This window comes from Nyctereutes procyonoides, unplaced genomic scaffold (assembly GCF_905146905.1).
Source record: "Nyctereutes procyonoides isolate TBG_1078 unplaced genomic scaffold, NYPRO_anot_genome, whole genome shotgun sequence".
NCBI lineage: Eukaryota > Metazoa > Chordata > Mammalia > Carnivora > Canidae > Nyctereutes > Nyctereutes procyonoides.
Genome location: NW_026575147.1, coordinates 23,136,415 through 23,159,709, shown reverse-complemented (window position 1 = coordinate 23,159,709; position 23,295 = coordinate 23,136,415). Strand labels below are relative to the sequence as shown.

At 36.2% G+C, this 23,295-nt stretch overlaps 1 protein-coding gene and 1 long non-coding RNA gene across 2 annotated transcripts in view; one reads left to right on the top strand and one right to left on the bottom strand.

The window, feature by feature from the left end:
• Positions 1 to 23,077, top strand: part of CAPZA1 (capping actin protein of muscle Z-line subunit alpha 1) — a 47,237-nt gene extending 24,160 nt beyond the window's left edge. Inside the window, exons 4-10 of the mRNA XM_055312414.1 lie at positions 3,147 to 3,210; positions 9,559 to 9,765; positions 12,844 to 12,923; positions 13,510 to 13,588; positions 18,909 to 18,980; positions 21,084 to 21,146; positions 21,517 to 23,077. Of these exons, the coding sequence (XP_055168389.1) occupies positions 3,147 to 3,210; positions 9,559 to 9,765; positions 12,844 to 12,923; positions 13,510 to 13,588; positions 18,909 to 18,980; positions 21,084 to 21,146; positions 21,517 to 21,657 (706 nt within the window). The 3' untranslated portion in view covers positions 21,658 to 23,077. The remainder of the gene's footprint in view (positions 1 to 3,146; positions 3,211 to 9,558; positions 9,766 to 12,843; positions 12,924 to 13,509; positions 13,589 to 18,908; positions 18,981 to 21,083; positions 21,147 to 21,516) is intronic.
• Positions 1 to 23,295, bottom strand: part of LOC129501352 (uncharacterized) — a 44,847-nt gene that overhangs the window by 17,353 nt on the left and 4,199 nt on the right. The window lies entirely within an intron of this gene.

Genomic DNA, 23,295 nt, shown 5'->3' with positions numbered 1-23,295 from the left:
TATAAACTATGTTGATAATAAATTTGCATCCTGAAAATTAAGTTTGAAATACTTTAATAAAAGCAGTTGGTTTTAGCAGTTTTAGTTGTTTTAACTTGAGAAAGTATGCCCCCCCATGCTATTTTCATCCTTAAAGCTTATTATATATATGATCTTATTTTTCTTTTTGCCCAGATTTTCCCTGTTAAAGCAGAGTTTAATGTGTGCTGTTAGGGTATCCACTGTACTCCTTTTCATGTTGAATTTTGTTTTAAACTGCTAATGATAGATTAGGCTGCTATTGAGGAATAATGTTTCTCAAATTGGCACAAAATAGTAGATATTCATAAAGTGCTGTAATAGATTAACCATAGAATAATAGCATGATTATTCAACTCAGTCATTGATTCCTTATCATTATCAGGCTAGTTAATCTTTTTAAAATAGCACTTTCATTTTATCTTTGTCCTCAGAAACATAGTAATATATGTTTTTATTTTCTTCCAATCTAAATAGTAGTTTTCAAGGTCCCTTGTTATCTGGATTAATCACTACTCTCCTTTACATATAAAATTCTATTTCAATGACTATCTATCTAATTGTCCCAGAGTTCCTTTGTAAAGAGGAAACCAGAAAAGGATGATGACTGGAAAAGGGTGGGTGGAGAGGTTGGGACAAAGATTTTGATGTAAAGCAACAGATAATTATCATAAAAGCATTCGGTATGATAAATAGCTGGTTTAGATTTTAGCTATAGAAAACTATCCTAAGAGCTTCTGCCTGGAAAACAAGCATCCTCTGCCCTGTCTATGGTGCTTTTTTGGAACTCATTCTGGGACCAGATTCTGCAAACCCTAACATTTGTACAGCATCACTATAATTGTGATGAATGATATTCTCATTTTATATTGATTTAGACACACACCAAAGATACATTCTAATGCTGGTTTCTCTTAGATGCCACAGAAAAAGGCATTCATGATTTGGTAGTTCAACCTGTCTATTCTCTGCCCTATCATTGAAAGAACCTCATCTATATTTTGTCAACAGATGATTATCCAATCTAAATGCTTCTAATAATAAGGAATTCACTATCTCACAAGGCAAGTTCCTTGCTGCCATTAATTTGTCTTAGTTTTATCCTTGAGAGCTACCCAAAATAAATCTCTGTATTTCATGTGATAAGCTAGTGCTAAAGAGGAGATGGGGAGTAGAATGCCAAGACCCAAGACTGATTGCATCCTAAGCCTACTGTCCCATTTCCAATTAGGAATGATAGTAGAATTTAGTGTTTAGTTCAGATGCTTTATTTGCCCCAACAACAAAGCTTTGTTTTTATAAATATTCTGGCTTTTACAGACTCTAGATTTTCAGAGAACACTCTTACTAAAGGAGAGCTGTCTTATGCCCAAATATGTGACTTTCCACAGGGATGAAAATTTTAGTTTTTTGGTTTTTTTTTTTTTTTTCTGTAATGAGATGCTTCAGTCCCTTGGCCATAGTCCTCATAGTAAGCATTCAGTAAATGTTTCAATAATCATCATCCTCATCATTATTGCTTTTTATGTAAAATGAAAGAAGCCTGAATGATTTAGGATTTACTCTCTTTCCTGGATTTTCCTATGCTTTTGATCTCTAGAACCATTCGCTGGTAATTCCCAGACCTTCCAGACTAAGTAGGGTGTTGTCAGCCATGTTAAAGAGAGGATTTTATTCTGGAAGAGAGGGCAGATTATCAGTGTTTTGAGCAGAGAATGACTCGATTAGATTATATTTTAGAAAAATCACTGGCTGCTATGCAGGGGGGCAAAGATTGAAGAAAGATGAGTAAGAAGACTTATTGTAGTAGTGCACAGATAAATGGCAGTGGTTTAGACTAGAGTGGTAGTAGTATGGGTGATGGGAAGAAATCATATTCTGAGTATGTATTCAAGGTAGAACTTACAACATTTACTGATGGGATTGCATGTGAAATTTGAGAGAAAGAAGAATCAAGGATGATCTCAAGTTTTTGGCCCACACAACTGGTAGAATGGAAATACCATTTTCTTGAGATGGGATTAAATGTTAATAAAGTTTGGTATTGGTGTTTGATATCTATAATCTTAGGATGTATCTTAGAATAGAATATGTATTTACTCCCTATTCCTTAAGCTTTTCTAAAAAAAAAAATCCACTTTCCACAAGCATTTAATTTATGTTCTTTTCTGAAGAACCACTGTGCTTAGGACTCATTTTGCTAATGGGGATGTGGTGTTAAGAGAAAATGATTACTTAAAAAACAACAATAACCTAAAAATGAAAAGATTGAAGATTAACTTTAAATATCTGTTTCTTTGGTTTATCTTGAAGTCTAGGGAGAGTTTAATAGTCTGCTTAAAAACAGTGGTCTCGTAGGTGTTTTAGTAGGTTAAAATTGGGCTGTAGAGGTGTTTAATTCTTCCCTTGGCAAGTGAATTCTGAGAGAAGACTGATACTTTGTAAGTATATTATGCTTTCTTACACTCCAGCATATTTCCATTTTTCTTTCACTTTACCTTTTTGCTTACTTTATAAGATGTACCAGGGAGCCATTGAAAATGGCTATAAATGTAGCACTGGACAAGTAAACAGTAATATTAGGCATTCACTTTAATTATTCATATCCCCCTTTTCAGATAATCTCTTCTGCCTTAAGCTCTCGGCTGAGACTTGACTCACGCTCAGCCCTTATTCTCTTCCCCATGTCTGATGTCTTCCAGTACATTTAATTGTGGTCTGTACTACCTGCCCTATCTCAGAAAGCCCAGAATAAAGACAGCATTGCTAAAATAGTGCATCAATTGAAGTTTTTTGTTTTTTTTTTTACTTACTGAAAGCTTCTGTCCAAATGATTAAAGCTGTTGGTAATTCACAAAAACTGAATTGCTTAAAATTTAGGAATAGTCAGGGGGGTGGGGGTACTGATGGAGCTTAGGAGTGGAGGGGAAAAGGTAATTTCAGAGTTTAGGGTATGTCTGAGATTTCTGTGGAGAAGAGGTCCTAAAGAAAGCTGGAAGGCATTTGGAAAACACCAGTTTCCTAGAGAGAAAGGGAAAGAGCACAGAGGGTGTTTTCACATTCTCTTTCACTATTACTTGAATTGCCTTTGTGTTTATATATAATCCCCCCCCCCTTTTTTTAAACAGTGCATTTGCCCAGTATAACATGGATCAGTTCACGCCTGTGAAGATAGAAGGATATGAAGATCAGGTAATGATGGTTCTTTTAGTAGGCTGTGCCTGGATGGTAGTAGAAATTTTATAAACCAAAGCATGTGTCTGAAGATCAGATCCTGAATAAATTCATATCTTAGTTTTCGTAGCTTTCATAATACTAGGAGTTTCTTTGATAGGAAAAGAGAGCTGCCCCTAACAAGAATAGTGAAAATAAGACTTGAGTTTTACACAGATTCTATAGCTGTCTGTAATTCTCCTTGATAAGAATAATGTGAAACACCAAATTTGACATTGTACAGGAAAACAGGCATCCTTATTCAAATAGAGGAAAAAGGAAATAATTCCATTATTATCATAGTTATTAACATTATATAACAGGACTTTGCAAATTTAAAATGTACATTTCAAAGGCAATATGTCACTAAATACCAAATGCTTTTTAAAGTCTGAATCTTGGAACGCCTGGGTGGCTCAGTGGTTTGGCGCCTGCCTTTGGCCCAGAGTGTGATCCTGGGGTCCTGGGATCGAGTCCCACATTGGGTTCCCTGCATGGAGCCTGCTTCTCCCTCTGCCTGTGTCTCTGCCTCTCTCTCACTCTGTCTTTCATGAATAAATAAAATCTTTAAAAATAAATAAAGTCTGAATCTTCTTTGAACCCACAAATCTGCAGAATTTATCCTAGGAAAATAAGTGTATAAATATATTAGAAACGTTTATAATAGTGAAAGATTGGGAACAATCTAAATGCCCAACATTAAATTAATTATCTGCAGACCAAAATACCATGTAGTCATTGAAAACTGATATAAATACTGATTTGGGAATGTGCTCCCAAGTCTGGGAAGATGTTTGTGATATATTAAGCTAAAACATAAAGGAGGATATGTAGAATTATGCTAGTTTATTTTTTTAAATAGATACTTAAGTGAACTGTATTAGAAAACGTGCATCTTAAATTCTGTGAAAATTACACCATTATTTTATGTATGAGTAAGAAAAAAAATACTGACAATTTAAACTATGACACAGTCCTAAGATGCCATCAAGTTTAAAATACATCCCATTTTATAAAATGTTAAATCATGGGAGAACATATGCATCTTAAGAATCAAAGCTATAAAACATATAGATGTGCATAGAAAAGGAAATGTGGGAAAATATAGACCAAAATCTTAACTCTATGTGTTAGAGTTACAGGATTACTAGAATTTGTTTTGCTTGTTGCTTGTTTTGGTTTATATTTTTGCTTATCTTAATTTTCTTAATGAAAATAGATTAATTACAAGTATAAAAGATAAATACTGGAAGGAAATTATAAATATTACTTACAGTTGATATTGTATAACTTAATAATAGGAATTATTGAAATAATAAGATCCGTATCCAGATACATAAGAACATTCCCATATACCATCCATCAGTAGCTAGCTTAAAAATATAGTCAAGAGGAGATTCCTGGGCAGCCTGGGTGGCTCAGAGGTTTAGCGCCGCCTTCAGCCCAGGGTGTGATCCTGGAGACCCGGGATCGAGTCCCGCGTCAGGCTCCCTGCACGGAGCCTACTTCTCCCCCTGCCTGTGTCTCTGCCTCTCTCTCTCTTTCTCTCTCTCTGTCTTTCATGAATAGATAAATAAAATCTTTAAAAAAAAAAAAAAAAGATTCCCTTCTTAGCCATAACAACAACAAAAAGCCATTACGTGGACACTAAAACAAGGAAAGATATATGAATTATTAAAATAGATGCCATAGGGGTGCCTGGGTGGCTCAGGGAGTAGAGCATGCAACTCTTGATCTCGGGGTTATAAGTTTGAGCACCATATTGGTTTATAGAGATTACTTAAAAATAAAATCTTAAAAAAAATAAAGTAGGTGCCATAAAACATACACACCCAACAAAGGAAAAAAATAAACAAAAAAGACAAAGTAGATGCCAAGTCAACTACAGTAGGTTAGTTAAGTAGAGATTTTGTCATGTAAGAAATCCAGAGATTAATATTAGAACTGTTATGGTAGCTCCATGATGTCATCAGAGACCCTTGTTGCTTCCTTAGGTGTGGTTTTCATTATCATGCTCTTTAAGAGAGCTGCCATGTTTCAGAGCACTGAATCCATGTTCCAGGAACAAAGAAAGAAGTTGCAAATGAAAAAGAATCTATGTTCTAGGATCAAAAATAGAACTTGCTATTGGCCTTTCCAGAAGCAGCTTCCACTGATAAAGTTATTGCCAAAACTCATATCACTTTGTCATTCTTAGCTAGAAAGTGTCATTTTTTTTTAGTTGTACACATGTTTTTAAACAGAAAACTTTTGTGGTTCTGTTAGTAAGGGAAAGGAGAGTGGATATTGGATTGGAGACTAGCAAAAGTCTGCAATATAGTTCACACACTTTAATCAAGAAAATGAATGGAAAATTAAATAGATTTAAATGGTGCGTTTCTTTTTTTTTAAGATTTTACTTTTTTTAATTTATTTTTTAATTTATTTTTTATTGGTGTTCAATTTGCCAACATATAGAATAACACCCAGTGCTCATCCTATCAAATGCCCCCCTCAGTGCCTGTCACCCAGCCACCCCCACTTCCACACCCACCTCCCCCTCCACCACCCCTTGTTCGTTTCCCGGAGTTAGGAGTCTCTCATGTTCTGTCTCCCTTTCTGATATTTCCCACTCATTTTTTCTCCTTTCCCCTTTATTCCCTTTCCCTATTTTTTATATTCCCCAAATGAATGAGACCGTATAATGTTTGTCCTTCTCCGATTGACTTACTTCACTCAGCATAATACCCTCCAGTTCCAACCACGTTGAAGCAAATGGTGGGTATTTGTCGTTTCTAATGGCTGAGGAATATTCCATTGTATACATAGACCACATCTTCTTTATCCATTCATCTTTCGATGGACACCGAGGCTCCTTCCACAGTTTGGCTATTGTGGACATGGCTGCTATAAACATCGGGGTGCAGGTGTCCCGGTGTTTCACTGCATCTGTATCTTTGGGGTAAATCCCCAGCAGTGCAATTGCTGGGTCTTAGGGCAGATCTATTTTTAACTCTTGAGGAACCTCCACACAGTTTTCCAGAGTGGCTGCACCAGTTCACATTCTCACCAACAGTGCAAGAGGGTTCCCCTTTCTCCACATCCTCTCCAATATTTGTTGTTTCCTGCCTTGTTAATTTTACCCAATCTCACTTTAAGATTTCATTTATTTGAGAGTGAGAGAGCACCAGTGGGGGGCGGGGGATAGCGAGGGGGCAAAAGAGAGAGAAGCAGATTCCTTGCTGAGCAGGGAGCCCGATGCAGGGCTCAATCCCAGGACTCTGAGATCATGACCTGAGGTTAACCAGTTGAGCCACCCCGGTGCCCCAAATGCAATGTTTCTGAGTAAGAAATATAAATAATATGGAAAGCTTATCTGAATAAGAAATATAAATGATGTGGAAACTGTTTTTCAAATAGATTTCATACAATTCCTATGAAAAATAGACCATGCAGGATTATTCTGATCAAGAACAACAAATGAGGGCGGCCCAAGTGGCTCAGAGGTTTAGCGCCACCTTCAGCCCAGGGTATGACCCTTGAGACCCGGAATCGAGTCCCGCGTCAGGCTCCCTGCACGGAGCCTGCTTCTCCCTCTCCCTGTGTCTCTGTCTCTGTCTGTCTCTCATTACTAAATAAATAAAATCTTTAAAAACAACAACAGCAACAAATGAAGGAAGACACAAGGCATTGATCAGAAAGCAAGCCCTACATATCATAAAAAAAAGGAAAAGAAAATAATAGATAAAATTTATGTGATTAATGTAACTTTGATTTCCAGTGCCAACTGTACACTTAGATTAACCAGGTGGAATTTAAAAGTTAAATTTAAAAAAAGTAAAATTTAATAGGAAATGGAAAGAGAATCATAAGTAATGATGAAAAGTTTATAAAAGGAGGCAAGTGCCTGATTTGGCTCAGTTGGAGCATGCAACTCTTGATCTCAGGGTTGTGAGTTTGAGCCCCACGTTGGGTTTAGAGAAATAAATAAAAAAACTTTAAAAATAAAAGTTTATGAAAGAAAGTGACCTTTGCATAATAAAAAGGTTTAAAAGTAAGATTTCAAAAGGAATAAATTATGTTCCTCAAGCATAATAGATTAAGAGGTTATTCAGATGCTTAAGGATGATGCCAAGAGTTCAGGGAATAAACAAACAACAGACATGAACCACTTGCACTCAAGTGGGAAATACAAATTTCGAAAAGTGTTAGATCACCAAGAAGGAGTAATTAAGGAAGTACAGATTAAAATTTTAATGTGAACATATTTACCTTTTAGTTATGAAAGTTGCAGAATTGTGATGAGAAAGCTTAATGAGGGTAAGACTAAGAAAATAGTTATATTCATTGTTCCTACTGTCATTAAAACAAGTTTTTTAAACTTTAGTATGGTGATAAGAACAGTAATGTCAAAACTAGGAATTCTTTCCAAAGAATTTTTTTTAACCAGAAGACTTATTTATGGTTGAATTTATAGTGGCTTCTATCAGAAACTGTAAGTAGCTTAAACCTCCTTTGATTCAGAAATGATTAAGTATATTATAATATGTAAATTTTGTAAAATTATATGTAATTATTAAAAATGGTAAATGTATTAGGGACACCTGGGTAGCTCAGCAGTTGAGCATTTGCCTTCAGTTTAGGGCATGATTCCCGCTTTGGGGATCAAATCCCACATCAGGCTCCCTGTGAGGAGCTTCCTTCTTCCTCGGCCTGTGTTTCTGCCTCTTGCTCTGTGTGTCTCATGAATAAATAAATAAAATATTTAAATAATGATAATAGTTTTTAAAAATGGTAAATGTGTCAAAAGATAAATGGGAAATTAGGGAAAAAATATGTGAAACTCAACACATGCAAAGTTTTATCTGCCTACTTAATAAAAAGTTCAACTAGAAGAAGACTAAAAGAACCAGTAGAAAAGTGGACAAAAGATACGAACAGACTGTTCACAGAAGGAGAAATACAAAAAATTACTTTTGGGGGTGTCTGGATGGCCAGTCTGTTAAGCATCTGCCTTCAGCTCAGGTCATGATCACGAGTCCTAGGGTCGAGCCCCACATTGGGCTCTCTGCTCAACCAGGAGTTTGCTTCTCCCTCTCCCTCTGCCTGCTGTTCCCCCTGCTTGTATGTGCTCATATGCTCGCTCTCGAATAAATAATAAATAAAATTTCTAAAAAAAAAAAAGAAAATGACTCTTTTTATAAGATGAAAAGAAATGCCAGTTAAAATTTATGCTGATGATGTGCTTGTTACCTGGTACAATACCCTGTGATTTGGAAAGTTTGACAATCTCAGTCAATATTATGAATACATTTTCCCTTTAACCCAATTGTCAGAGAATTTATCTCACATGGAACTTGGCACCCGTACATAATTTCTACATAATGAACATACAAGGATATTTGTTGCAGCATTGTTCATAATAGCAAGAGATTGGCAGCAACCCAACTGTCTATTAATAGAGGACTTGTTGAATAAATTTTTGTATATCCATACAGTGGAGTAACATACAACTGTAACAAAAACAAAGTAGTTTTCCAAGTACTCACTGGGAAAGTTCTTCTAGATATATTAAGTCTTATTTATTTATTTATTTTTAAAGATTTTATTTATTCATGAGAGACACAGAGAGGCACAGACATTGGCAGAAGGAGAGGCAATAAAAATGTAAAGGGGCACCTGGGTGGCTCATTTGGTTAATTGTATATGCCTTTGGCTCAGGTAATGATCTCAGTGCCCTGGGTTGGAGAGCCCCACACTGGAGTGAGTTCAGCAGGGAGTCTGCGTCTCCCTGTCCCTCTGCCCATCTCCACCACTCATTCTCTCTCTCTCTATCTTTCACTCTCTCTCAAATAAATAAAATCTTTTTTATTTTTTAAATGAATAAAAATATGAGGAACACCTGAGTGGTGCAGTCAATTGAGTGTCCAACTCTTGGTTTCAGTTTAGGTCAAGATCTCTCAGGGTTGTGAGATTGAGCCCCAAGCCAGGCTCTGTGTGGAGTCTGCTTGAGTTTCTTTCTCCCTCTCTCTCACTCTGTGTCTCAAATAAATAAATAAATCTTAAAAAAGAGAAAAAATAAAAATGTGACTTGAGGGGCACCTGGCTGTCTCAGTCAATAGAGCATGCTACTTTTGATCTTAGGGTCATGAGTTCATGCCCCACGTTGGGGGTAGAGTTGACTTAAAAAATGAAATTTAAAAGAAATGTGACTTGACTGAAAAATCAGTATGGAAGAGAAACCTGAGTAAATGAAAGTTAACTGTCTTATTCAGAATTTTTCTTTTGTAAAATTTGACAAGAGCTATCTTTTTAGAGTTACTCATATTTGTAATTATTCTTTGGAAGGTCTTAATTACAGAACACGGTGACCTGGGTAATAGCAGATTTTTAGATCCAAGAAACAAAATTTCCTTTAAGTTTGACCATTTACGGAAAGAAGCAAGTGACCCCCAGCCAGAGGACGTAGACGGAGGTCTGAAGTCTTGGAGAGAATCCTGTGACAGTGCTTTAAGGGCCTATGTGAAAGATCATTATTCCAACGGCTTCTGTACTGTTAAGTATCTGCCTGCTTCATTATTAAAGAATGTTTTATTGCTTAAATTTACCTTATCATTTGGGGGCTTTGGCTAGCCAAACATCACTTCTTTCTTTTTAGAGTCTCCTCTGTATTTTATTCCCTAAGTAATTTTTAAAGGGTTTCTATAAATGAAGAGTTTTATATGGAAAATTCTTTTTAAAAATCCCAGTGCATAAAAATTTTAAATTTCATTGTATTCTGGGATCCCTGGGTGGCGCAGCGGTTTAGCGCCTGCCTTTGGCCCAGGGTGTGATCCTGGAGACCCGGGATCGAATCCCACATCAGGCTCCCGGTGCATGGAGCCAGCTTCTCCCTCTGCCTATGTCTCTGCCTCTCTCTCTCTCTCTCTCTCTCTCTCTCTCTCTCTCTCTGTGACTATCATAAATAAATAAAAATTAAAAAAAAATTTTTTTTAAATTTCATTCTATTCTATTTCACTCTTGTCTTATTTACTTATTAGAAATTGCCTTATACCCATTAAAACAAGTTTTTAAATATCTTTAGACGTGGAGAAAAGGTAAATTAAGATTGTCAAGACAGCTTTTGCCACATTTATGACTTTTTGGTATAGGCATTTTTATAGAAAGCTACTTCTTACATAGTTTAGATGCTTTCATTGGGGAGTCCAAACTATTTGGAATTTTTTTTTTTATCAGGTAATTTGACTTTTTTTTTTTACTACTTGATGTTTAAAAAGTGATAATTCATGATTTTTCCTTCATAAAATTGTGGATATGATTAAGATAAATGTTTATTAGAATATTTTCAATATGTGATGATGATGAGTTAAATGGCAATAATAGAATATTAAGAGACCCTACTTTAAAGCCATATTAACTAGTTTAAATCCTAGTCTTGTCACTTAATTAGCTATGTGACCTTAGGCAAATTAGTTAACATCTCTGTGCCTTTTCACCTATAAAATGGAAATAATAGTTTTTACCCCATAGGATTGTTGTAAGGATTGAATGAGCTAATAATGCATATAAAATGCTTAGAAAATGCCTGGCACAAAGAAAGATCTGCCTAAATGTTGGATATTGGTTACTATTACATATGCTTTTTAAATAATGGAGAAAACCCATTATTGGTGGATAAGTACAGTTCCGTTTTGCAACCAGTATTGCAAAGGAAGACGTGACTCATACTCTTTTTTAGAAATTGACTTTGCATTCCTAAATATACTTTCCACTTAACATTTCTTACCTATTTAAAATTTGGTACTACGCATTCTTGTTTTGGAGAACTTCTATACCAAGTAATCCTACCATGTCCTTTTCTCACCTTTTCTCACTTGTCTTAGCTAACAGATGAGCTACAGAAAGCCAGTGGAATTGTTCTAACAGTATTTACTATACCCAAGTGTTTTATATCCTCCAAGCTGTCCTGCTTAGTAATTCTTAATTTCATCTCAGTATTTCTGATGGTATTCCTATTTCTGATGGTATTCCTATGGTATTTTCTATTTAGTGTGTTCTAAACTATTCCCCTTGTCATCAAGCATCTGTCTGATCCCCCACATTGTAGTAAGACTGATGTGAAATCTTTTTCTCCTCTTTCAACACTCCGGAATCTTCCCTCTTTCATTGTACTTGAATCTTAGGAAGAAGGATCCTTATTCTTGATTTTATATTATCTTATCTGATACATTTCTCTTTCCCTAGAAATATTTTTATTTCTTCTGTCCTTAAGGAGAACAAACTTTTCCTCATCATAATAATTTCTGTAAGTTACGTCTCTTTCTCCCTTGCTGCTCCTTTCCTCTTCACTTCTTTCCTCCTCCTCTGTTTCTCCGCTACATAACCACACCTGGGAGCATTCTGCTCCTACCAGTGCCATTTCCTCATTACATATCTACTTCTTAACCCTGTGAATTTTGGCTGTAGTCTTTACAGAAACTTCTCTCTGAGGTTACTAATAGTTCCTGAATTTCCTGACTCAGTATCCTTTTCTTCGTCGTTGATTCCTGTATGGTATTTCACACTGAGACCAACAAGCTACTTCCAGAAATTCTCTTTTGCTTAGACTGTTCTGTCATCACCCCTACTCATTCTAAGTCTGTCTCTACTTCTTTTCTTCTCCCCAACCTTTGAAAATGTAGGCATTCCCCATTGCTCTATATATGTGACTCTCTTGGAAACTCATAGTTTATTCAGTATAGGGAAAGTAAACATGACATTTTGTGGACTATAAAGCACTATTTATTTTTTTGCTTTTCCTTGGTATTGCATTTCTGTTCACCTCTTCCACATTAAGGAACAGTTGGGATTTCTAACTACTAGCTGGGCATCTCCATTTGAATTTCCCAAATTATAAATGAGACTACCATCTTTCTCTGGTCATCTCAGCATGCAAGTAATTTTGACTTTTTTTCCCCTTTTTTGCCCTTCACTTGCAGTATACGGCTAGACTTGATTATGCTTCTGCATCCTGATACCCACTGAAACTACCCTGACTTACTGCCTAGATTAATGTTGTGGCCTCCTAACCAACTTTAGCTGTTCCTCCATTTTATCTTGTATACCAATATTAATTATTCTCCCAAACAGTAGTTCTAGTAATATTATTTTTGTGGCTGTCCATTGCCTATAGAATAATGTCCAGACTTAATACCTTACATCTATGACTATAGGACTTAAATCTACTATCTGAGATTCTCACCCAGTAGTCTAGCTCATATGCACTCTCTAACCCAAAAGAACTAATTGCCATATTACTGAACAAGCCCCCTGTTTCCTGTTTGAACAGTTTACTCATCTTTCTTCTCAGTCTCTGCTTATGAGTATCTTACCTGTCTTGTAAGGCCCAACCCACCAGGCACCTCCCTAGTACCCCAAATCAGGAGTAGTATTTCCTTCTGCATTCATTATACCACTGTCTCTTGTGGAACTAAACATGTTCCACTCTGTGTTCACATCCCATGAAGTCTTGTAATCTCATCTTGCCTGATTATTTGTCTCTCCTAAGGATTTAGCATACTACTTTTGTACAGTGTTTGTCACTTAGATTAAATAAGTTTTCAGAATCTAACTTTTTTTTTTTTTTAACGATAGGTTTATGCTAAAGCTATAGATGGGCAACAGACCATTATTGCATGTATTGAAAGCCACCAGTTTCAGCCTAAAAACTTCTGGTAAGAAAGTAGATGTTCTTTTCTATTTGTATCTAATTTATATTGGAAAGAAACCAAACCAGCAATTGAAACTTGGTTTTTAATCTAGTTTGCAATAAGTTATTTGACTGAGAGACTTCAGATCCCCATCTGTAAAACGAAGGATTTCGATGTGAACATTTAGATTCCTTTCAATTCCAAGACATTATAATCTGTCTTTTTTAAAAAGTGCTCTTATTTTGATTGAGAATAAGTGATTGATTAATAAAATGCAGAGTTGAAAATCTGAGTTTTACTTGGGTTTGGTTAATACTTGAGTTAATTGGAAAACTTAGCAGCCCATCCATCTGTGTGTGGAAGAGCCTTCCACGAACACTATAGATATGGTTTTCTATTCCAAGATTGAAAAATGAAAGTCAGTATAACTTAGAAAAGGTTTATATTTAGGTACTTGGATACAGACTTATAGTTGAGTAGACAGAGCTTTGGATTTGTCAAACTGGAAATGACTTTTTTATTCCTCTTTCCCAAATTCTCTGCCTCAGTGGCAAATCATCTCTTTCATGGACTTACTGCTAACTCTGCAGTCTTGTGTGTGTTTTAATAGGAATGGTCGTTGGAGATCAGAGTGGAAGTTCACCATCACACCACCTACAGCCCAGGTGGTTGGAGTACTTAAGATTCAGGTGAGACCCCATATGTTAATAGGCCATGTTAAAATGTCATATCTTGAAAGCTAACATGGAAGTTGGTATTTGTTCTGGTATTAGAAGTAAGGCGCTCTATGTAGATGCAAAGTAAGTTGGATGGTAGTATATAGAAATAGGAGTCAGCCTCCTTTGTGGGGAAGTAGTTAAACAGCTATTCTGGATTGATAAAGAATAATCATAAGGTGTATACTACTTGCTTAATATTTTTCTCTTCCAAAAATAACAAGATTTTTCCAGGAATTATCAGATAGCAGTTTTAGGGGCACCTGGGTGGTTCATTCACTTGAATCCAACTCTTGATCTCAACTCAGGTCTTGATCTCAGGGTTGGTAAGTTCAAGCCCCACATTGGGCTCCTCATTGTGCATGAGGCCTACTTAAAAAAAATAATAGTAGTAATAATTTAAAAAAACAGGAGTTCTAGGAAAGAAGAAAACAAGAAGTGACTAAGTAGCAGCTGCTGTAACTTACTTAGGGTCTCTGGTGTGTATTACCTCAGTTAAGTGTGAACATAGACATATATATAAAACTTTTAGCTCTGCAAAAAGCTACATGAATGGGACTCTCTTTATAGTAATAAAATTCTTTTATAGAATAAAAGAAGAAAAGAAGTAATAATTTTATTTTTTAAAATCAAGTAACACAGAGGAACTAGAGAGAATTGCCAAGTGCCATCATGTATAGAATATAAATAACCAAGCAGAGTAGATTTCTAATGCTGGTTTCAGAGCAGATAAGCAAGTGAATAAGGAGCTTGTTAATTCATTCAATGCCTGTCTGGGCTGAAGTCTTCTGATAACCTAGCAGACATTTAACTTTCAAATTGAGGTTGATTTAATTCTTAAGCCCAGCTAACTCTCAGGTTGGATTAAAAGTTACTGATAACTGAGAAGATCAGTACCTAATCGTACCACTATTATATTGTGTTGTCTTTTATAACAATTAGGAAGAGCCTCCTTTTTCACTGTCTAATCAGAGCATATATAGTAGATAACGTCTGTATCCACTGTTTTCAGGATAGCTTTCTGTTACAAGTAACTTTCCCTAGCCACAGGAGCACATTCAACAACATGAGGCAAACTAGAAATGTTAAGTTCACAGCTCCAGAGCAGCCCATAGTGCCATACAAGAGTTGGTAGATAAATAAATATGCCAGCTTCCTCACCAGTCAGGTGGGACAACTCTGACACATATTATACTTGTCTTCCAGAGTCCAGGGCCCACAGTTAGAACCTGTTCATTAATTCATCTATAACACTTCCTTCCCTTCTGTGTCTCAGTACACCTCAGTCTTTACTAGTCCTTCCTGAGATTACCTCCCAAATAAACTACTCTCTCTCAAATCTTTGTCTTGGGGTCTGCTTCTGGGGTAGCCCAACTTAAGACAACATATATTATTCTGTTTCTGTTTAACTGTATTTATGAGTAGCCTAATCTTTAGATCTCCCATAACTATGACATCAGCATTAACCTGGCAGCTTACTGCATACTTGTGTAAGTAACTTTATTTTTCTTCTAGAAGGAAATAGTTGCTTGTGTTTCACCTTTGCTAATGCAAACCTATAAATTAAGAATACATATCATAAAGGGTAATAATTTCTGATAAGACTTAAAACGAGGGACAGTACCCAGACCTCATTTACACCTTTTAACCAGATTGGCTGATCACACCTTGGGGAAAGTCTTGCTTCATTTACATGTCTCTTAAAAATCAGAGTGAGAATTACTTAGCACAGTCAATAAAATATTTAACTCTTTGATTATTCTATAGGCAAAAGGGTAGTTCCGGGAAGTCAACAGTTTCTGAGGATTTATGTTGATAGTCATGTTGAAATTTTTATTAGCAGATGAGAGCTAGAAAGGTTTCTTTGCTTTTGGCAACTTTGAAGCTGGAGAGATCTTATCCAAGGATCTCATTGAGGATATCTGATGTCATTGTCCTCCCAGCCCTTTGATTCTTCCCATAAGCACCTCAGTAAAATGGTTTGTTCCCTCCACTGCACAAAAAAGAAAGTTTTGTTCTGCAATAGAGTTTGGGATGCCTGGCTGGCTCTTGATCTCAGGGTTGTAAGTTCAATCGCCATGCTGGGTGTTTTTTTACTTAAAAAAAATCTTTATAAAAAATTTAAAAAGAGAGTTTAAGTTTAATTTATCATTTGTGTATTAGATAATGAAATCGATATTTTTAGAATTTTCTATTGAGTTTATAAGCAGCAAGACTTAGTGGCCTTATACTGTATTCCTATTCATGTTACAGTTCTTAAGAAACATGATAAAAGTTCAAACTAGTTGCAGAGTCTTTATTGTTAGACAAAAAAGATATGCCCTGGGGCACTTCGGTGGCACAATGGTTAAGCGTCTTCCTTCAGCTCAGGTCACGATCCCAGGGTCCTGGGATCTAGCCACAAGTCTGGCTCCCCTCCCTGCTCAGCAGGGAGCCTGCTTCTCCTATCTCTTCTCTCCCTCCCCTCCCCACTGCCTAGGGTCTCTCTTTGGCGCACACACTCACTTTCTCCAATGAATGAATGAATGAAATCTTAAAAAAGAAGAAGAAGATGTGCCCTGCATAAGTCCTTCTTTCAGATGGGTTCTGAGATACCTGTCTCAAACATATAACTCCCTGTTTCTTCTCTGGACAGAGCTACATTTTTAAAATATCCCCATCTATTCAAACTTACTCCTGTTCCTAGTATTCTTTTTGACCTCTGGACTTTTCAGTTTCTTAGTTTAAAAATGATCAAACAAAACTAGTGTTTGAGCGTCACCCACCTGTTTGAACATCCTGTCCTTGTAACATAGGCAGGCCAGATCTGAGGACCCAGCAGGGGCCCCACAGGACCAGCCAGGAGGGTCCTTGGCTTCACATAGGATAGAAATGAAACTCAAGCCCAGAGGAAGTGAGAGCAGAGTTTATTGAATAGCATAAGTGAAGAGTATAATAGAGTGTCTGGGAGACTCAGAAAAGGAAAAGGGAGTCTCCCTATCACTTGGGGTTAGAGATTTATCCTGGAAAGGGATCCAGGGACATGTTCCTTCAGGAATTCAGGGAAGGATCCAATCAAAGGCGAGTGCCACATGAATAATGGGTGTATTCCATAAATCATCGAAGGTAGGGTATGTTATTTCCATTGTCAACCAAGGTTTGTTCAAAGTTAATGTCCTGGAACATGCTTGGGATCTGGTTCTTCTTAGATGTTATCAAGTATTTGGGGGCCTAGGATGAAACTTAGAAAATGATTAACTTTCTTGTCTCCCCTTGGAGTGGGAACATAGCTTCTTTGGTTTACTCAGATGCAAAGTATGAGAACTTAGCAGAGAAATAGAGCCTTTCTAGAAAGGAGTCCATTCAGTTTTGCTATCTCACTTGTCTGTTGGAATTTGAACCTTTATATGTCATCATTACTTAGCCCAATCTTTTTTGTCCAAATCTTTGCTGTTCTAATTCTTACATGTTGGTATTACAGGCATTTATCCACTCTCTGCTTTTCCAGTGTATTATTAAATTGTCTTTTTCTCTTTAAACTCCTTTAGAAAGCCAAAAGATGAAATTTAAGGATTTGGAGAGGGCATGGAAAGTCTAGTTTTGTCTTGCCCATCTGGACAGAGCCAGCTATTTTTGTCCCCTTAAACAAGGCTCTGTGGTGGCTTCTATTGCTCAGGGAAGTCCTTTTGTTGCTAATAGGATCATGGTTTCTGCTTAGATGAAGGCATGGCTGTGTTAATCCCCTTCTAATGATATCTTACAAGAGTTAGGTCCCTAATGAGACACATTACTTATACCTGGATCAGGGAATTTCTAATTTTTTGACAGAACTTAACAGTGAGAGGTATTATGCATGTTGGATATAGTTTTAGTTCTGGAATTTGACCTAATTCATATTCTGGCTCTTCTTCCTACTTGATATGTAAATGTGGATAAGATATTAAACTGCCTCAAGCCTCAGTTTTCTTAGCTGTGAAATAGGAATAACAATGGTCCCTGTTTCAGAGTTTTTGTAAAGATTGAATGAGATAAATAATAACTATATGGTTTTGCACAGTGTTTAACATGTAGTAAGGACTCAATAAATAATACCTATAGTACTATAGTGTATAGTTCCTTTCTTCTTTTTTTCTGCTTTATCTCTACAAACATTCTTTTTGTGTAGCCATCTCCTGGTAGCCTGGTCTAGATGAAGGAAACAGGCAGTAGTACCTAGACTACCATTCCAGCATTATGCCCCCAGTTTCAGCTCCCTCCACTTGATTTTCTTAACACAAGTATAATATTTCTAAAACATTCCCTTTCCCTGAGTCCCCATCACCTTTGATAGGATAAAGTCTGGATTCTTAACATGGTTCATAAAGCAGTTTGCTTTTTACAGACTGTATCTAGCTTGCATCATAGCACTATCTCCTGCCACAGTCCCTTCCACACTCCTTTCCGCAGTGAGTTCTTTATTCTTCTCTCTTTTAAAGTAAACCATTCTTCTGTACTTTTTTTTACCCCCTTGCTAGATGTTCTTCTCCACTTGTCCATTTAGGTGGTAACTCCTATTTGCAAGACCCTGTTCAAATGAACTTAACAAAAGAGTACTCTCATCCTATTTTGTATAACCAGTTTGTAGCCATGTTAAAGTGACTGAACCTATCTTTTTTTTTTTTTTTTTGACTGAACCTATCTTGTAAGTTGCCAAAACTTCCTGATATGTCATTGATTAGTCTGTCTCTTGTGTATGACTCCTTCTTGCTAATTGGTCTCATAATTGTAGCACCCCATTTTATCATACATCCTCAGAACTTGTGCTTTTTTGTAGTTTAATTTGCCAGTGGCATATTTGTTTTTTCAATTTGTCTTTAACCCTCAGTTAAGTTTTTCCTGCCCTTGGTCAGATCTACTTACCAATATTGATGATTGTATATATGGAGAGATGGGTAAGGGATTAGGATCAATTAAAATCCCTTGGTTTTCACAGAGAAAAACTAATGTTTAGATTTTATGGTGATTATTTTAATACTATTAAGAAATCTTATTTAAGGTCTTTGTATTCATAATACCTAGCACAATGCCTGGAGCAAATAATAAATATTTTGTTGAACTAACTTATTAATCAGTTTCCCCTGCTAAGAAAAGCGAGAATTCTTAAAATTTGAAGTGTTCTGTGAACTTAACCACCATTTTAATTTACAATTGTTCATATTAATATTTTGTTCAGAGTTAGTAAAGATTGAGGATGGCTTAAGACATGGATTTGTACCTTAGCAATGGGTTTCCATATGAGCTACACATAAACTTGCTCAACCACTGTCTCACACAGGTTCACTATTATGAAGATGGCAATGTTCAGTTGGTTAGTCATAAAGATGTACAGGACTCAGTAACTGTTTCGGTGAGTGTGGAATATTTAATATCTCATTTGTGCCTTTTCTTTGAAAAACTTGATTTTGATCCTGAGTATTGATTCTGTCTCTAGAAATTTAGTTTGTTTTCAGTGCTTTGATTTTGGCAGTTGATAAAAGTATGCAATCAACTGGCTATAATTAGTTCATGGTGTTTGACTAAATATAATAAATAATTATGTAATATAACATAATGTGGGGCACCTGGGTGGCTCGGTCAGTTAAGCATCTGCCTTCAGCTCAGGTCATGATCCCAGGAGCCTGGGATTGAGTCCTGCATTGGACTCCCTGCTCAGTGGGGAGCCTGCTTCTCCCACTCCCTCTGCCCCTCCCCCTGCTTGTGCTTTCTCTGTCTCTCTGTGTCAAATAAATAAATACAATCTTTTAAAATATATATATATGTGTATATATATAACATAAAGTAACATAACATGATATATTGACAAATAGCGATAATAGCTTTAGAGAATCCAAACTTCTTTCTCTCTTTCTCAATTGTGGATTTGCTCAAGGACAGCAAAATCTTCAATCAGTAAATACCAGAAAGAAGGAAAGTTTTCCAACAAAACCTGTAGAGCTGCATTCGTTTCACTAAAGAAACTGAACATTTTTAGGAATATCCAATTTAAAAGTATTGTGCCTAATTTTTTTTTTTTTTTTTTTTTACATTCGCAGTACTTCTTTATATTGTACAAGTTATTGAGCACCTTCAAATAGGTATTGTTTGGGGTGCTTGGCTGTCTCAGTTGGTAGAGCATGTGACTCTTGATCTCAGGGTCATGAGTTCAAGCCCCATGTTGGTTGCAGAGTTTATATTTTGGGAGAGAAAATCTTAAAAAAAAAAAAAAAAAGGACACCTGGATGGCTCAGTTGGTTAAGAATCCAACTCTTGATTTAGGCTCAGGTCATGATCTCAGGGTTGTGAGATCAAGCCCCACGTTGAGCTCTGCACTCTGTGCCCCCCCCCCCCACTGCCAACCAGGAACATGCTCTTTTTCTCTCTAAAATAAATCTTTAAAAAATAAAATAAAAGATAATTAAGAAAAATAAAATAACCAGATAGCTTTTGTTTATGTATATCTACAATATTTACCTTATTAGACGTTAAAACTGAGAAATGTTAAATGTATTTAATTTAAAAATACAATAACAAACCCATTACTTTTTAACCTAAATAACATTTTCATGAACAACAACCATATTTTCCAAACCAAAAAAAAATTATGCAAAGAATGGCAGTGGTTGACATTTTTACAAATTGTATAGTGTCTGACTAAATAAAAGACCACTGGATTCTCATTATGTGCCCACACATTCCATTAGCTGTCAGAGTGATGAAGCCATCGCACATGTAGCTTCTGAGACCTGCATTATGCACACTTGAGAAGGAGAGTGGAAAAGCAAATGACTTGTCTTAGTGTTATTGTAAAAACAAAAGATGGTTTTGACTATTTGAAAGAAAATGGGGACTGCTGCTTTAGGTAGAAAATCTTACCTTTTACCTTTAATTGTGTTCTACTTTAATGATGAAAGGAAGAGAGAGAATGAAACCAAATAAACCAAAGTGAAAAGGATATGTTCAGTTAATATTGTACCTGAGTCACATAAAGCAAAATGTGATTGGTTGGCTTAACATAAGTAGCAAATAGAAGAGTATATAAGTTTAACATATATGGCTAATAGTGGTGAGGGCATTGTTTATATCATCTGAAAGCAGAGATATTTTCAAGGCATATACATTTCAAGATACTGTGATGATGTCTTTTTGGGCATACCATGGTAGATGGAAAGAGCATGGGGTCTCCTGGCAAAGACTGGGATTCAGACCCCATCTTTATCTTTCAAGAGCTGTATAATTTTGGTCTAGTCACAAGGATTCTGTTTTCTCATCTGCAAAATGGAGGTGATGCTAATAACAGGTGTACTTCACAGGGTTTTTCTAAGAATCAAAAAAGATAACATGCAAGGGAGCACTTGACAACTATAAATTGTTATACAAATATTCAGATTTCTTTAAGATGGTCTTTTCAATATCTTTTTATTCACTCCTTATCCTTTTTAAAAAATTCCTATTTCCCCCCTTCCTCCATTAGAATGAAGTCCAGACTGCCAAGGAATTTATTAAAATCATAGAGCATGCAGAAAATGAGTATCAGGTAAGATCTGGAACTAATTTTTCTAGATCTTTAGTACCTTATTTTGCTGTTAACACATTTCGTTAGACTTCTCTTTGTCCTTTTAACATAAATATACGTGTTAATCAGTGTAAGTGTGGAGACTATAGACCTTGCAATTTGGCATTGTGCTTACAAAGTTTCAACATTGGAAGGGATTATAGCTCTAGTTTTAGAAATACTGTAAGTGGGCTTCTTAACTCACTTCAGAAATGGGAGAGGAGCTTACTAGGAATATTACATCCTGTCTATCCTTACAAGACTCAGGCATGTTCTTTGACTACAGAGTTACTTTCCTAATCACAACCATCCTTTTCTGTTCAAGCAACTTATCTTCAATTCTCTGTTGCAGACAGCAATTAGTGAGAACTATCAAACCATGTCAGACACCACATTCAAGGCCTTGCGCCGGCAGCTTCCAGTTACCCGCACCAAAATCGACTGGAACAAGATACTCAGCTACAAGATTGGCAAAGAAATGCAGAATGCTTAAAAGCTGAATGTAGGATTCTTCAGTACATGGAAAGAAAGGATTCAACATGCGGTCATATGATAAATAAGTGATTTATAAACAAGAGTGATATTTTGCTAGGGCTTTCAGAGTTAACAGGTTTTCTAGCCTCATGGAATACTGTTGAACCGATAGCATTGTCTTGATTCTTTTGTGTTCTCTGCCTTGTAATTTTTTGTTTTCACTCTATCTACTTGTAAATTTTTTCTTTTTTTAATTCTGCCACATTTAATGATGGAGAGAGAGACAGGCAGACAGACCTATCCTGGAGTCATTTTACTGTTTAGAAAAGTTTCCTAGCCATGAAGCCCTGTTACTGATATAGACAGGTAATATGCTCAGTACTTTTCTACCGCTATCCTTCAAAACACTTCTGGTACTTCAGCGGTTTTTACTGATCCACCAAGAACAGCTAAAGAGGCTATGCTGCAAACTAGCTGAATGGAAGACACACTCATCCTTCTCCCTCTGACTGCTTTGATCATCATTTATAACATCTCATAATTGTAGTTTTGAAAGTTTAGATTGGGCTTTTCAGGTCCTTTTGTGAGGGCAAAGGAAGTTTTCTGGAAATTCCATTATAGCCAGCTTCTCTGGGGAAGTTGTTTTTAAATCCAAAGACTTGAACCACATTCCCTACACATGAACATGTTTGTTTTTTTCTCTTCCCTCATTGTCTCCTTCCCATCTAATACCATTATAGTTAGAGACATCTGCATTTTTAGAAGAGTTTTACCTGTTTATTATTATTTTGTATTATTCAAAAACTGCTGACCTACTAGGGGTGTAGTAGAGTATAAAACTTAAAAAATGCAGATGTTGAAGGAATACTAGGTATCTTGTGCTTTAATACTTTGTGGCAGGATTATACTATAAGCAGATGAGTCAAACAACTATGTAAATCACAAACAAAAAAACTAAAAATGAACCAAAGTGAAAAGGATATGTTCCAGGCAGTATCTTTCTATTGTAACCTGTTATTTAAGGGAATACTAGTGATTCGTTCTAAATAGGATGTAAAACTTGTTCCAAATTACTCTTCCTCAGTCCTGCCTGCCAAGAGCTCAAATGTAACTGTGATATAGCAACCCTTCCCAGGTGTATTGGCAGGTAAATGTGTGATCTCAGAATACACAGGTGACATAGATATGATATGACAACTGGTAATGGTGGATTCATTTACATTGTTTACACTTCTATGACCAGGCCTTAAGGGAAGGTCAGTTTTTAAAAAACCAAGTAGTGTCTTCCTACCTATCTCCAAATAAATGTCAAAAAAGAAGGGTGTTTGTGCTTCAGCTTTGTTTTTGCTCAGTAATACAGTCAAGCAAGTTTGTTTCCAAGTGACCTGTTGAGCTGTGTAAGCTTTTTTGTTTATTTCAAATAAAATATATTTGTATTATGTGTCATTCATACTATATCCATTCATACCACACTATCCTCTGTATCAGGTAGTCCAATAGAAATATACCTGTTTTGTTCTTAAATTGTCTGAGTCTCTCCTTTTCAATCCATCTCTTCAGTTTTTGTTCTCAAGGTAAGATAGAACTGTGTGCAGTCTTATTTGATGAGGATGTTCAGGGTTTCTGAAATTGGTTCCTACCTATTACAGATTCGGTG